At 44.1% G+C, this 12883-nt stretch overlaps 1 protein-coding gene across 2 annotated transcripts; it reads right to left on the bottom strand.

The window, feature by feature from the left end:
- Positions 1-6523: 6523 nt before the first annotated feature.
- MOSPD1 (motile sperm domain containing 1) lies at positions 6524-12438 on the bottom strand. Of its 2 annotated transcripts, none has more exons than XM_039354770.1 (6): positions 12300-12438; positions 9893-10150; positions 9647-9722; positions 9163-9386; positions 8179-8340; positions 6524-7573 (listed from the first exon to the last, which is right to left on the bottom strand). In XM_039354770.1, exons 2-6 carry the CDS (start codon positions 10044-10046, stop codon positions 7542-7544), a joined length of 648 nt encoding a protein of 215 aa, XP_039210704.1. In that variant the 5' UTR covers positions 10047-10150; positions 12300-12438; the 3' UTR covers positions 6524-7541. The 2 variants fall into 2 exon arrangements, with proteins under 2 accessions (XP_039210704.1, XP_039210705.1); XM_039354771.1 differs by lacking the exon at positions 12300-12438 and adding an exon at positions 11395-11548.
- Positions 12439-12883: the final 445 nt, after the last annotated feature.

Here is a 12883-nt window from a genome sequence, read left to right as displayed (position 1 = left end):
AACAGGGGGTTGGACTAGATGACCTCTAAGGTCCCTTCCAACTTTATTATTGTTGTTATTATTATTATTATTATTATTATTATTATATTTTGCTTCTTTTAGGGGCTTGTGCCTTGACTAAAATTATCTCAGATTCCAAAAAAATCACTTTATTCCTGAGAGCAAAGTCAGTTCCTGAGATAATTTTACCTTTAAAGCTAATTTTAACTCCTATTCACCTTTGCTGGTTTGGTCCCTTTAAAAAGGACATGGCTGAGATAACCTCAGGTTCCACCAAAATTTTATTCTAAGAACTTGAATTCTTGGCTAAAATTACCCCAAGAATTCACTTTATTCCTAAGAGGAAAGTCGGTTCCTGAGATAATTTTACCTTTAAAGGTAATTTTAACTCCTATTCACCTTTGCTGGTTTGGTCCCTTTAAAAAGGACATGGCTGAGATAACCTCAGGTTCCACCAAAATTTTATTTTAAGAACTTGAATTCTTGGCTAAAATTACCCCAAGAATTCACTTTATTCCTAAGAAGAAAGTCAGTTCCTGAGATAATTTTACCTTTAAAGGTAATTTTAACTCCTATTCACCTTTGCTGGTTTGGTCCCTTTAAAAAGGACATGGCTGAGATAACCTCAGGTTCCACCAACATTTTATTCTAAGAACTTTAATTCTTGGCTAAAATTACTCTTAAGAATTCACTTTATTCCTAAGAGGAAAGTCAGTTCCTGAGATAATTTTACCCTTAAAGCTAATTTTAACTCCTATTCACCTTTGGTGGTTTGGTCCCTTTAAAAAGGACATGGCTGAGATAACCTCAGGTTCCACCAAAATTTTATTCTAAGAACTTGAATTCTTGGCTAAAATGACCCCAAGAATTCACTTTATTCCTAAGAGGAAAGTCAGTTCCTGAGATAATTTTACCTTTAAAGGTAATTTTAACTCCTATTCACCTTTGCTGGTTTGGTCCCTTTAAAAAGGACATGGCTGAGATAACCTCAGGTTCCACCAACATTTTATTCTAAGAACTTGAATTCTTGGCTAAAATTACTCTTAAGAATTCACTTTATTCCTAAGAGGAAAGTCAGTTCCTGAGATAATTTTATCATTAAAGGTAATTTTAACTCCTATTCACCTTTGCTGGTTTGGTCCCTTTAAAAAGGACATGGCTGAGATTAGCTCAGGTTCCACCAAAATTTTATTCTAAGAACTTGAATTCTTGGCTAAAATTACCCCAAGAATTCACTTTATTCCTAAGAAGAAAGTCAGTTCCTGAGATAATTTTACCCTTAAAGCTAATTTTAACTCCTATTCACCTTTGGTGGTTTGGTCCCTTTAAAAAGGACATGGCTGAGATTACCTCAGGTTCCACCAAAATTTTAAGAACTTGACTAGAATTACTTCCAGACACAGCGGTTTGCGTTATTCCGAGCGAAAGACCGAGATAAGTATCTTTAGTGACCTATGGTTTTGGAGTCCTTTGAATAAAACACCGTTGAGCTACCACTGGCGTCTTACTCGTAAGAATACACGCCGTGGTTAAAGTTACTACAGGTACTATCCTGACTCCTCGAGAATAAGCTATTAATTAGCTAACGAACTCGCGCCCCCCTCCGCATCCCTAAAAGGTAAAAAAAGTCTCCGCCAGAATTACCTCAAAGCTCAAAAGGCCCTGCCCGACCTCGAGCTCGAGGACTTGGGCCGCGGGAGAGCCGGAGAGAGACATTTTTGCCCTCCGGCGCCCCGCAGCAAAAAGGAAAAAGTCGGCAGGCTCCTCAGGCTGAGAGCCAAAAGAAAAGCGAGCGCGCTGCAGAGGCAGGAGGCGCCGCTACCGCCTCTCTTCTGAGGAAAAAGAGACGCGGTAGCGGCGTCGACTGCCTCTGCAGCGCGCTCGTTTTTCTTTTGCACTCAGCCTGAGGAGCCCGCCGACTTTTTAAATGCCCCCGCCTTTCGGAGAGGGGAGAGGCCGCTCAGCCAATCCGAGGGAAGCGTTTTCGGAGCAGCCAATCACGAGCGAGATGGGCGTGCAGACAGGAGCCCGCGAGGCAGTCCGAGGGCGCTGGGCGGGAAAGGCGCGCGCTCTTTCGCGCGCAAACACAGGTGCGAGCGCTCGGCTGGTTTCCCAGCTCGCGCAGCGGTTGCCATGGAGACGGCCGCGGAGCGCGGGAAGGCTCATCACGGCCAGGTGTGCCCTGGCCCGCACAGGTGAAGGTGATTAGACTGCGTAATGCCTCCTCCTTGAGCCTTCGCCCTGCCCGGGGATCCTTTGGACTACAAATCCCATCCGTCAGGGTAGCCTTGTGCCTGAGAGGCTGGAGTAGGGTTGGAGGCTGCCTCCCAGCCCCCTCCCTCAGTTTTTAAAATATCCCCATCATTTTTGCAGCTGTGCTTTTTAGGATTGAGAGATCAGAGGGCGACTTGGGCTTCCATTGGATTATAAGTCCCATCAGCCACCTCTGAGGTGCTGATGGGGATCGTCTCTTCTTCCAACAGGGAACTTTTTCTTGTTGAACAGGAAAATGCTTAAAATGCTGTTTAAAAAAAAATCTGAAAATTTAATAAATGCAAAATGAAATAAAGATTATATGCAGAATTTAGGAGATGCTTTCCATTTTCTTGCTGCAGAGAGAGATTCTGTTAAGTTCTAGCTGGAACTCCATGTCTCTTATTCTGTTGGTAACCGCTTTGCTTGGGTTGGTTGTAGTCTAGGGATATTTAAAAACAGTGAGGAAAATCCACAGGAGGCCCACTTAAGCTCCCATCGCCTGTTTCCTGGGAGAGGGGAAGTTATTTATTGAGACTAAAGCGGTCAAGCCCTCTGGGAAGAATTGAGTCCTATGGTTAAAGAAGGAATGCAGCCACAAAAGGAAATAAACCCTTTTAATATGATTTTAAGATTTATTTATTTATTGGTGGTCGTGCAGAGAGATAAAAGCATTCTGGATTAAGATATGGTGGAATATCCAGAGAATTTTTAAAAGGAGGGTAAAATTTACTCCACAATTATTTTTGTTAGGTATAGTTATTGATTGTGATACAAAGGAGGTTATATTGATGTTAAATTTGATTACAGCTGCGAGGCTGTTAGTAGGACAATATTGGAAGAAGGAATCTTTGCCTACATTGCAGGAATGGTTTCTTAAAGTGTCTCATTTGGCGGAAATGGCAAAGATTTCGGCTTTCTTAAAGGGTCAAACGCAAGAGAAATTCCTTGCTGTTTGGGATAAATGGATAAAATTCATACAATTTAAATTTGATATAAAAATATTATATAGTTTTTCATAATTTTTAACTTTATATATATATATATTTTCTATTTTCTATTCTTTTTTTTATATAAATATAAAATTTTTTTAACTTTTTTTAATTAAGCCTATATTCTGCTCTGGGAGGCCCTGGGGGGGGGAGGGGGGGTTTGGGTAGGGGTGGGGGAAGGGGGGTTTTGTTGGGTAATGTTTGTTTTTATTTGTATATGTTGTTTTTTGTTTTTGTATTGTCTTTTATTTTTTGTAAAATTTATAAAACTTTTTAATAAAAAAAAAAGATTTATTTATTTATTTATCTATTGAAGCTATTGGATGCTATTAAGGGTCAAAAAACAGTACCATCCTGTGGTTGAAGCAGGTATAGCAGCCATTAAAAAACTGTTCAATGGCATTTTAAGGTTATTCTTTATTAAAACCTTATTAAAATTAATAGGACATCATAGTCCTTAACTAGGTTTAAGACTTTTGAAGCAGATTTCTTCTTCCGCACCTGCGTTGCAGCAAACGGGCCTCCCCCGGCCCTATTAATAAGGTGTTAATACCGTTAATAAAGATAGAGAATACCGTAATTTTAAAATGCCCTTAAAAGGGTTTATTTCTTTTGGTGGCCGCAATACCCGTTTTTGACCACAGGAGGGCAGAGTTTTCCGTCCCGTAGCATTAACGTTGAGGCCGTCGTAGGCCTTTTGCTCAAGATCGGGACATCGAGAAGCTAAGCCCCAAAGCGCAGAGCGTCAGAGCGAAAGCGTCGCCACTCTATGCTCCTCCGAAAGGGACGGGCCGCTTCCTTCGCATGTTTTGCTTTGCTTTCTAGGAATTCTGCTAAACTGTTATAATGGAGTTTCTGATACATAGTGTCTTGCCCAGTGAAAGAAATTGACTCAAATTTGAAACTATTTCTTCCTTTTTCTATTATTGGAACTCTTTCCTGCCCACAGTTAAATGTTTTCAAAAGAAGCCCGATACATTTATATCCCCATCATAAGGTTTTAATAACTTTTAATGAGATCCCTCCCAACATTTTCCACCATGTTGCGCGCTCTAGATAGGGTAGGGGGAACTGCATAGATCTGCATGCTCATGTCCTGACCCCCTGGGAGGTATTTGGGGGAATTTGTTCTGCACTTCTGCTTCCGAGACTTCAGCACAGCACTCCCACGTTGCTCTTTGGCAAAAGTTAAGGATGGACCTGCAGAACCATCTTGATTCTTAATCAACCTGTAGAGTACAAAGCCATTGGCTGAAACATCTCTGTGGTACAGTACTACATACCTGTGATTGGCTTCCTCTTGATCAATGCTTGCTATTAAAAAATGGAATGTGTGGGAAAATCAGCAAAGCCTGGGCAGTTCAAATGAATATAAATGTATATTGCAAGCTTATGCTCTCTACAAGAATCTGAACTACCAAAGGTCCAAGCAAATTGGTGGTAGATAAGAGTCAATGGAATTCAAGGTGGGCTGGACTTCAGATTTCTTGTGGGTGCGAAGGGACTCAAGACTGATGACGCTCTTGACCCTCCCTCCCTCCCTCGGGCTCAGCCTGGTCATCTACATGGAGATTTTTAATTTAAAATGTGGGCCTGAGGTCTTAGACTGTTTACATAACATCTTCAGTCACAAACTCGGGTTGGAGAAAATGTGTGTAACGCTCTGCCCTTTTACCAGATTGTGGACCTACTATATTGTGGGAGAATTAAAATAGCCATCTTCTTGGCTTGTTGTTAACTGTGTAGCTTGATTAAAGATGTACAAGGTGTCAGGTTCACTATCTAGGGTTGTGGTTAATTGGGCAAACAGAGGAATCGCTCGCCTCGAGAAGTTGTGGGCGATCCAATACTGGAGGTTTTTAAGAAGAGACTGGGCACCTATTTCTCCAGAATAGTATAGGTCTCCTGCTTGAGTTGGACTAGCAGACCTCCAAGGTCCCTCCCAACTCTATTATCCTGGCAAAGGACTCATCCAGGCAAACTTGTAAAGAAGGAATCAAATGGGATACTCTCCCATCCAAGAACAAAAGGAGTCTAACCTTGCTTTCTTGAGGTGAGCATATTGGAAGAAAAGGCATAGCAAGATGCCACCGATTTGCATCCAGTACAGGTTAGTGTAGCTTGTGCTTCAATCTCCAGGAATTGTTTACAAGAAACTTCTGAAATTAGAAACGAGAAAATTCTCCAGCTGATTTTCTTCAAAACAGTTGCAAAAGAAACCCCACTGAGGAAATGTTCTCCCCCCCCCTCCCTTGGAGTTGTAAACAAAGCCACGGGACAAAATAGCTGGGCTACCCGATTTCATCAGAGCAAATATGATCTCATGAGCAACTTGTGTGAAGGAATTTCACGCAGCGTTAAATTCTAGTGTGGACATGGGATAGGGTTTCACTGCCCTTGCTAAACCATCCGGTGTGTATATGAGTGGTCAAAAACAATTGTGACTATTGCAAATGGCTGACCCAGCTCTAGGTCAGATGGGCAGCCTTGATTCTCCATCAGCACTTAAAGTGGGTTAAGCACAGTACGAATCACGATTGCGTGCCAATAATTGACCTTGCGAACGTGCCTTCATCTGCTGCATTCTTGACACGATCAACCCTACTTGCAGAATAACTACAATGAACTTGACTTGGCTCCTTCATTCAGATACTAATACGTTATGACTGAGCACTGTGGGTGAAGTAAGACAGTGTACCTATAATTCGCAGTTTCTCAACCTTGGCATTTTTAAGATGCATGGACTTCAACTCCCAGAATTCCCCAACTGGTAAGATGGCAGCCTGTTTGAATACATATAGTCCTCGACTTTAAGCTGTAACAGCACTGAAAAAAGTGACTTATGATTGTTTTTCACACGACCGCGGCAGCATCCCCATGGTCACGAGATCAAAATTTAGACACTTGGCAACTGACTCATATTTATGACAGTTGCAGTGTCCCAGAATCACCTGATCCCCTTGTGTGACTCTCTGACAAGCAAAGTCAATATGGAAACTGGATTCACTTAACAACCGTGTCACTAATTTAACAACTGCTGTGATTTACTTAACGTGTGGTCATAAAAGGGAGCAAGATTCACTTAAATGTTTTGTTTAACAACAAATTTTGGGCTCAGTCGAGGTCATAAGTTGAGTACTACTGGTATTTGTCTACATGTACTAGTTACCGCCATTTTTGTGGCGTCTTCTAGCTAACCTGCTAGAATAATTTTCCCCGTTCTTTGCTGAGTAGCCTTTCTTCCCAAACCCACAAAGAACCCATCCACAACGCAGAGGGAGGGTGCAAAGGTTTAATCCTCCAAAACATTCCTTACATAGTCAAAGTGCATTAGACCTTTAAGAAACGAGGGTGGATGAGGAAGGATGGCGTTAAAAACAGAACCGCCAGGCCCAAGGAAGAAAACAAGTGTTTTCTTAGACAAGGGGCCAAGTGGACAATCGCTCTTTCCCAGGGACAAAGGATGCAAGAAAAAGCATTCGTTCTCAAGGTCAGTTTCTGCTTTTTTAGCAAAGAGACCAAGCACATCTTGCACACAAGGTGGACAAAAGCACCGTCTTAAGTTTTGACGCATAATCAGGTTGGCGGCACCAGTTAAGGGAATGTTAGTCTGCCTCCCACCCCCAAGGTGGCATGGATTAAGTATGAAGGGCATCTTGGCTGAAAATTAGCTGGACAAGCCTCAACCGAAACTGGCCAGAAATGGCGAGCACAGCCCCCGTTCTTGCACTGGTGAAGGGTGTATCAATGAACTAGATCACTAGGTAAACATGATGCCTCCTGCCACCGCCTTTTATAAAATGTTCACTGTCCGGTAATCCGTTCCGAACAGCGTTCTGCCATCTTGAGAACCGACAGTGCTACACAGTCACATAGTGCTAATGGCAACAGAGACGGGGGAGAAGATGAATGAACCTTGCAGACGCCTCTCCTGGGGGTTCATGATGATCAAACACAGATGGGCACGTGACTTTTTTTTAAAAAGCAAGAGAACGCTTCTTTTGTAAGAATTCTGCACGGTAGTCGCAGATATAAAAGTTGCTCCAAATTCGTTTCACAGGTATAATCATTGAGCATTTGAGAGCTGTTCCGTAACGGAAGCGTGGCCAAATGCTTGAATCATTTTGGTTAAACATAGTTAAAACATTGCTTAAAAAAAAACATACTGTAAATCACTGAATAGGTTTTCCATAGCATCTTAATGAGCCCAATGGGAGTCAAAGGCAATTCACATTCATGATGTGAATTTATAACACCCTTTTTAAAAAGACTTTTCGCATCCCAGTAAAATATCAATCATGTTCTTAGGATAACCATGGTGATGAGACCTGAAAAAAGAAGGAAATGTTACTGGTTGGTTGTAGCTTAAATTTACATTGTACATGTGGAATATAATAATATAAGCAATATTTATATTTATGGAAATTTGGCACATGCCAAATTTTACTTATATATCAACACTGACAATAGTTCTCACTTAACTGGTTACTTAATGACCATTGTAATGATGGACTCAAAGTAATGATGGACTCAAAGTTACGACCCGTCCTTGAACCTATGACCACTGCCCTCCCCCCAATTACGTGACTGCATTTGAGAATTTCACAACCGGATCACACTTACGATTGGTTGTAGCATCCAGTGGTCACATGATCTCAATTTGTGACTTTTCACAAAAAACGCTCATTGGATATGCTGGATTTGCTCAATGACCAGCGATTCATTTAACCACTGACGTAACAACGGTCATAAAATCAAGTCAGTCACGTGGCGACCCACTTAACAACCAAACCGCCAGGTTCAATTGTGGTTGTAGGTCGAGGACTCTCTATTTGGGGAATTTTGTAACTTGGCTTTTTTGCATGGCATTTCTCAGAGAAGCCAGGAATGTTGCACACATCCCGTAACGCACGCAAAAGCAGAAGGTGCCTACCTAATACATAAGCAGCTACTAACTTCTGATTCACACTCAAGTGGAGGTAGAGAGGCACCAGGGAATCCAATTCTCCCAATGTGGGAAGCATAAGAGCAGCAATGCACAGGATTCCCACAAAGACGGTGAGTAAACTAGGCCCCGATGAGGCAATTCTATTTTCTGGGGAAAAGAAAAAAACAAAAGGCAGGGGGAAAAAAATCAGGATTATGGAATTGCATAATATTTCAGCTTTTTTCCTTTTAATCCAGTGTTTCTCAACCTTGACAATTTTAAGGCATGTGGATTTCAACTCCCAGAATTCCACAACTAGCAATGCTGGCTGTGGAATTCTGGGAGTTGAAGTCCACATGCCTTAAAATTGTCAAGGTTGAGAAACACTGTTTTAATCTCTATTGTTCTTCGTGCCCATAACTGCTACTCCAACTGCAAGAAAAATATATATTATATTCTACACCTGCTATTGTAGTCCTGTTAGACCAGGGCTGTCCAATCACGGCCACTTTATGACTTGTGGACTTCAACTCCCAGAATTCCCTAGCCAGCAAATTCTGAGAACTGAAGTCCACAAATCTTAAAAGTGGCTAAGATTGGACACCCGTGTTAAAACTCTACAAATTATCATCTAATTCAGCATCGTGCCAACTAGTGAAGAAAGAAAAAAAAAGGATGGTGGTGGTGGTAAAGCCACAGCCTTTCTTTTCTGATTGTGAGCTTATGAGAAAGAAAGAAAGAGAGAAAGGAAAGAAAGAAAGAAAGAAAGAAAGAAAGAAAGAAAGAAAGAAAGAAAGAAAGAAAGAAAGAAAGAGCTGGCCTACTTCCATAAAGTCCACTTCATTATGGACTTGACCTGTCCCCAAGAGTCCTCCTCTGCACTGGTGGCATCTTAGCCCGCACATTTCCACTGCTCAATAGGGCAATGGAAGCCATGCAGAGGAGGAAGCCTCCCTTTGGCTGAGGCAATGATGCAATGGGCTCCATTACCCGGCTGACACAGAGTCTGCTCCAGAAATACACTTTCGGCCAGATGCTCCTTCAGCCGCTTCTCTTCCTCTTCCTTTTGCTGCTGCTCTTTCACGGTGGGGAGCAGAGTAGCAATCACCTCCTTCCTTCCCAGGGCTTTCCTCTGGCTTTGCTCAGAGACCTGGAGCCGAAACTTATCGATCACTCCGTAATGGCAAGGTCGGACGTCTCGGTGACGAATCACTCTGCAACGGGAGCAAACCTGGTGGCTGTTTCAGGCCGATTCTCCACACACAGAGAGAAATCTTCTCCGCCCCCACCATTCACAAGATTTTATAGAAGCTAAAGTGTTTGGGACAAGGGTGTAAACAGACAATGAGGGATTGCTCTATAACTTCATTTATTGGGAGAAGCACCAGTAAGCACTGAGACTAAAGAAGTGTGGGGACGGGGCTTGGCGATTGCTAGCTACTATGCAACAAGCTGAGAAACAATGTTTACATACATGTCAATGCAGCACTGAGGCTTCACAGCGCCAGCAGCATCCACAACAACATATTTATTTGGAGTTGTACACAGAACTGCAATGAAAGAAAACGGTTAGCAACAGGCCCTAACAGCAATCAGAAGACTCACATATACACACCGATCTTTCTTAATTGGCGATTCATACTTTCTCCCCTTCCCTTACATTCTATAACTTAAAAATTCAGTACAATTTGGTCCCCCTAAGCCAGGCTTCAATACCCACCTTTGAATTTTAAGGCAAACTCATAGGGATTGTAGAGCGTCAACACCTGCTTGTGCGTCGTCTGGTCATCTGCATAAAATATGAGTTCGGTAGGAAATACAAAGACAGGAAGTTTCCCTTCCACTAACTCTGGTTGTCTTTTTTGCTGCTGCATTGGCACTAAGTCCTTCTTCCTGGTCCTTCTGCACTTAGGGGAGCTCAGTCTCCAAAGACTTCTTGTTCACAGCAGTTTAAGAATCTGAGAGCATTGTGATAAGCCTGCAAATAGAGGGAGGAAACAGCAAGTATAACTGCTGCTGTCCCGTATATATAGTCTGTAGACTGAAATGCAGAAACAAAATCCTCAACATGTTGAAAGTTTGGATGCTGCATGTCTAGCTCTGTTACTGAACACCTGCATAGGAGTTGGGTCCACTAGTTCTTGTTTGGGGATGGAAAAAGTAAAGCCTACAATTATTTTGAGCAGCAGATCTAATTATTAGGACTCAATTCTTTAGGCGCCACTGGTAATTTAGAGGCACAGCTTCGTTCAAGCACAAAACAAACACCAGTGAGTCTTGCTCTGTAAGCTGCCAGCCTACAAGAACACAACAAGATCATTGGGGAAAAAACAACCCTATCTGGTATTGCATAAATAAAGAATTCCAGGAAAAGCTAATAATTAAAGTGAACCAATCTACTGAAATGGCATCACCCCGGATATTGGCAGTTTGTTTTTCTCAGCCAAGCTAGTTTAAGGAAGTCAGACTTTAATCCCAAAACTACATTGTACCAGAAGCAAACTTAAATCACATTTAGAGCACCAAACAAGAGCTCAGCCTACAGAAATATATTGTATATAAATAAATACACAAATAAAACAAACATGATTCAATATCTCTAAATACTTTGCCAAAACCTGTCACTCAGTGGCTATGTTGGAGGTAATTTCTGCGAACTGCTAACACTTGGAAGCCATCAGTGAACTGAAAGGGAGCACATTTCCCCAACACAAAAACTGGTCCTGTTGCTAAGCCTGTAACTGTAGGCCACAGCTCAGCTCCTTTACGCCCCCCCCCCCCCCGCTACCTTTTGAGCAGTAATGCAACACAGAGGGGGATATTCTTTTGATGGCATGCCTGCAGGGAATATAGCCCCTCTCAAAAACTTGGGGGAATTGGCCAAGACAGGAGAGAAGAAGATGCTTGTGGGCAGCCAGAGTCACACTGGAGCTATATGGCAAGGAAGCAGAACATGAGAGTTTGAATCCCACTAAAGAAAAGCATCAACATTCTCCTTCTCTCCCTAGCATGATTTAAAAAACTAAAACCTCATTTATCTAGAAGCAAATCTCTAAAAACATCCAGATGGAAAGCATTACAGACTTGCTCCTTAAGGCAAAATTCACAACAAATGTTGCATTTAACAACAGAAATTTGGGGTCAATTGTGGAGGTAAGTCGAGGACTACCTATATATACTAAGAGAAACTACAGAGAGAGAGAGAGAGAAATTTGAAATTACGTTTTCATTCTTGTCTGATCAACTAAAGTCTAGCAATAGGACGGGGATCACACCATTGACTTCAATCAATCTTTAACGTTTTCAGAGAGTTGAGAGATGTTTTTCTAGAGAAGACCAAAGGCAGGAAGTGACCAGGGCTAGTTCTGATTCCACGTTTGTGAATCATTCAGATCTTCTTGGAAACCAGTTTCCTGGAAATAACTGAGGTTGCAGATCAACCTGGATGCTTTTCTCCTCATCTCCCAAATCCAGCCTCGTCCTATTTCAGACAAACCTGAGATGGGGGGCGCGGGGGGGGGACACAGAGCCAGAGAGCTCAGCCATGGTCAGGAAAGGAGGGGCAGGGGCTTCCAGGTCCGTCCAGACACGCCCCCCCCCAGAACCCCGGGCGCCTCTCCTCCGGACCAAATCCCAGGATCTGCTTCCAGTGAAGATTCAGGAACCCCCCCGCCCCCTTATTAAATAGGGCTGCAACACCTTCAGCTCCTGCTAAGGACCCCCACCGCTTAGGCAACCTGAGGACCCCCCCGAAGGGTAGACCCATTTCAGCAACTTTGAGCCCCCAAGTCTTAAATGACTGACCCCCTCCCCAAAAGCCTCCTCCTCCGAGCAAGAGCCATGACGGGGGGGGCGACCTCTTCCTCCCACATCGGCTGAGGACGCCCCTCTATCAGCCCCATTCTGGGGATAGGAGGGGTTGGGGGGCTTCTCTCCTTGCCACAGGCTGACCCCGAGGGAGGCAAGAAGCCAGCCGTGGTCGGGCTGAGCACAGGCGGAAGGGCCAAGTAGGGCGACCCCAACACGGACCCCCTCTTGCTGACACGCGTCTACGCACTCACACGACCTCCGCAATAGCCCCCCCTTCCTTCCTGGCCTTCCCCTCGGAGTCGGCTGCCCTCGCTCACCCCCTCGGCCATGCTCGCCGTCCCGGACTCGTCTGCGGGGGGGACAACCGCGGAGGGAAGCTCCGCCGTCCCGCCAGGCCTCGCCTGCTCCGGGCCTTCTCCTCAGCAGGCCGGCTCGCCCGTCTCGATTTCCCGCCCCTTTGACGTCATACGTGCCACCGAGCGGTGCCGGGAAGGTGGAGGACTGAGCGAGAGGCGTGGGAGAGGAAAGGAGGGGCGACCTGGAGCCACTGCGCGTGCGCGTCGCCTACGCTTGACGTCACCACCTTTTTTCTTTTTTTTTTCCTCCCGCTCTCCCTCCCACACGATGCCAAGAGCGTGCGCACGCAGAGGCCGTTCCCTGCGGTGGCTCCGGAGCGCGGTCGCCCAGCCGCGCATGCGCCCTCCGGCCCGCAGGCTGGCCGGGCCATCATTTGTAATGGCTGTTTTTGGGAAAGGGGGTAGTTTCATTTGGATCCGGCTCTGCACCCACCCGAGGCAAACAATGGGGCTGGGGGGGGGGGTGTTCCTCCGGTTATTGTAAAACGAACACGTTCATTAATGTCCATAATGACCTTGCAATTAGAGGAATGAGGAATCCTTTG

This window comes from Crotalus tigris, unplaced genomic scaffold (genome assembly GCF_016545835.1).
Source record: "Crotalus tigris isolate CLP2741 ecotype Arizona unplaced genomic scaffold, ASM1654583v1 scf7180000018585.330925593:3314079, whole genome shotgun sequence".
Classification (NCBI taxonomy): Eukaryota; Metazoa; Chordata; class Lepidosauria; order Squamata; family Viperidae; genus Crotalus; species Crotalus tigris.
The sequence above is the reverse complement of the archived record's forward strand: the minus strand, read 5'-3'. Positions and strand labels throughout refer to the sequence as shown.

What these genes read in the sequence shown, in the direction of transcription:
- MOSPD1 (XM_039354770.1), bottom strand. Translation starts at nt 10,046, where the DNA reads ATGCAGCAGCAAAAAAGACAACCAGAGTTAGTGGAAGGGAAACTTCCT. An exon ending in CCTCAGTGCTGCATTGACAT is followed by an intron (nt 9,387 to 9,646) that starts GTATGTAAACAT and finishes CTCCCGTTGCAG; the next exon opens with AGTGATTCGTCACCGAGACG. An exon ending in GCAGACTCTGTGTCAGCCGG is followed by an intron (nt 8,341 to 9,162) that starts GTAATGGAGCCC and finishes TCTTTTCCCCAG; the next exon opens with AAAATAGAATTGCCTCATCG.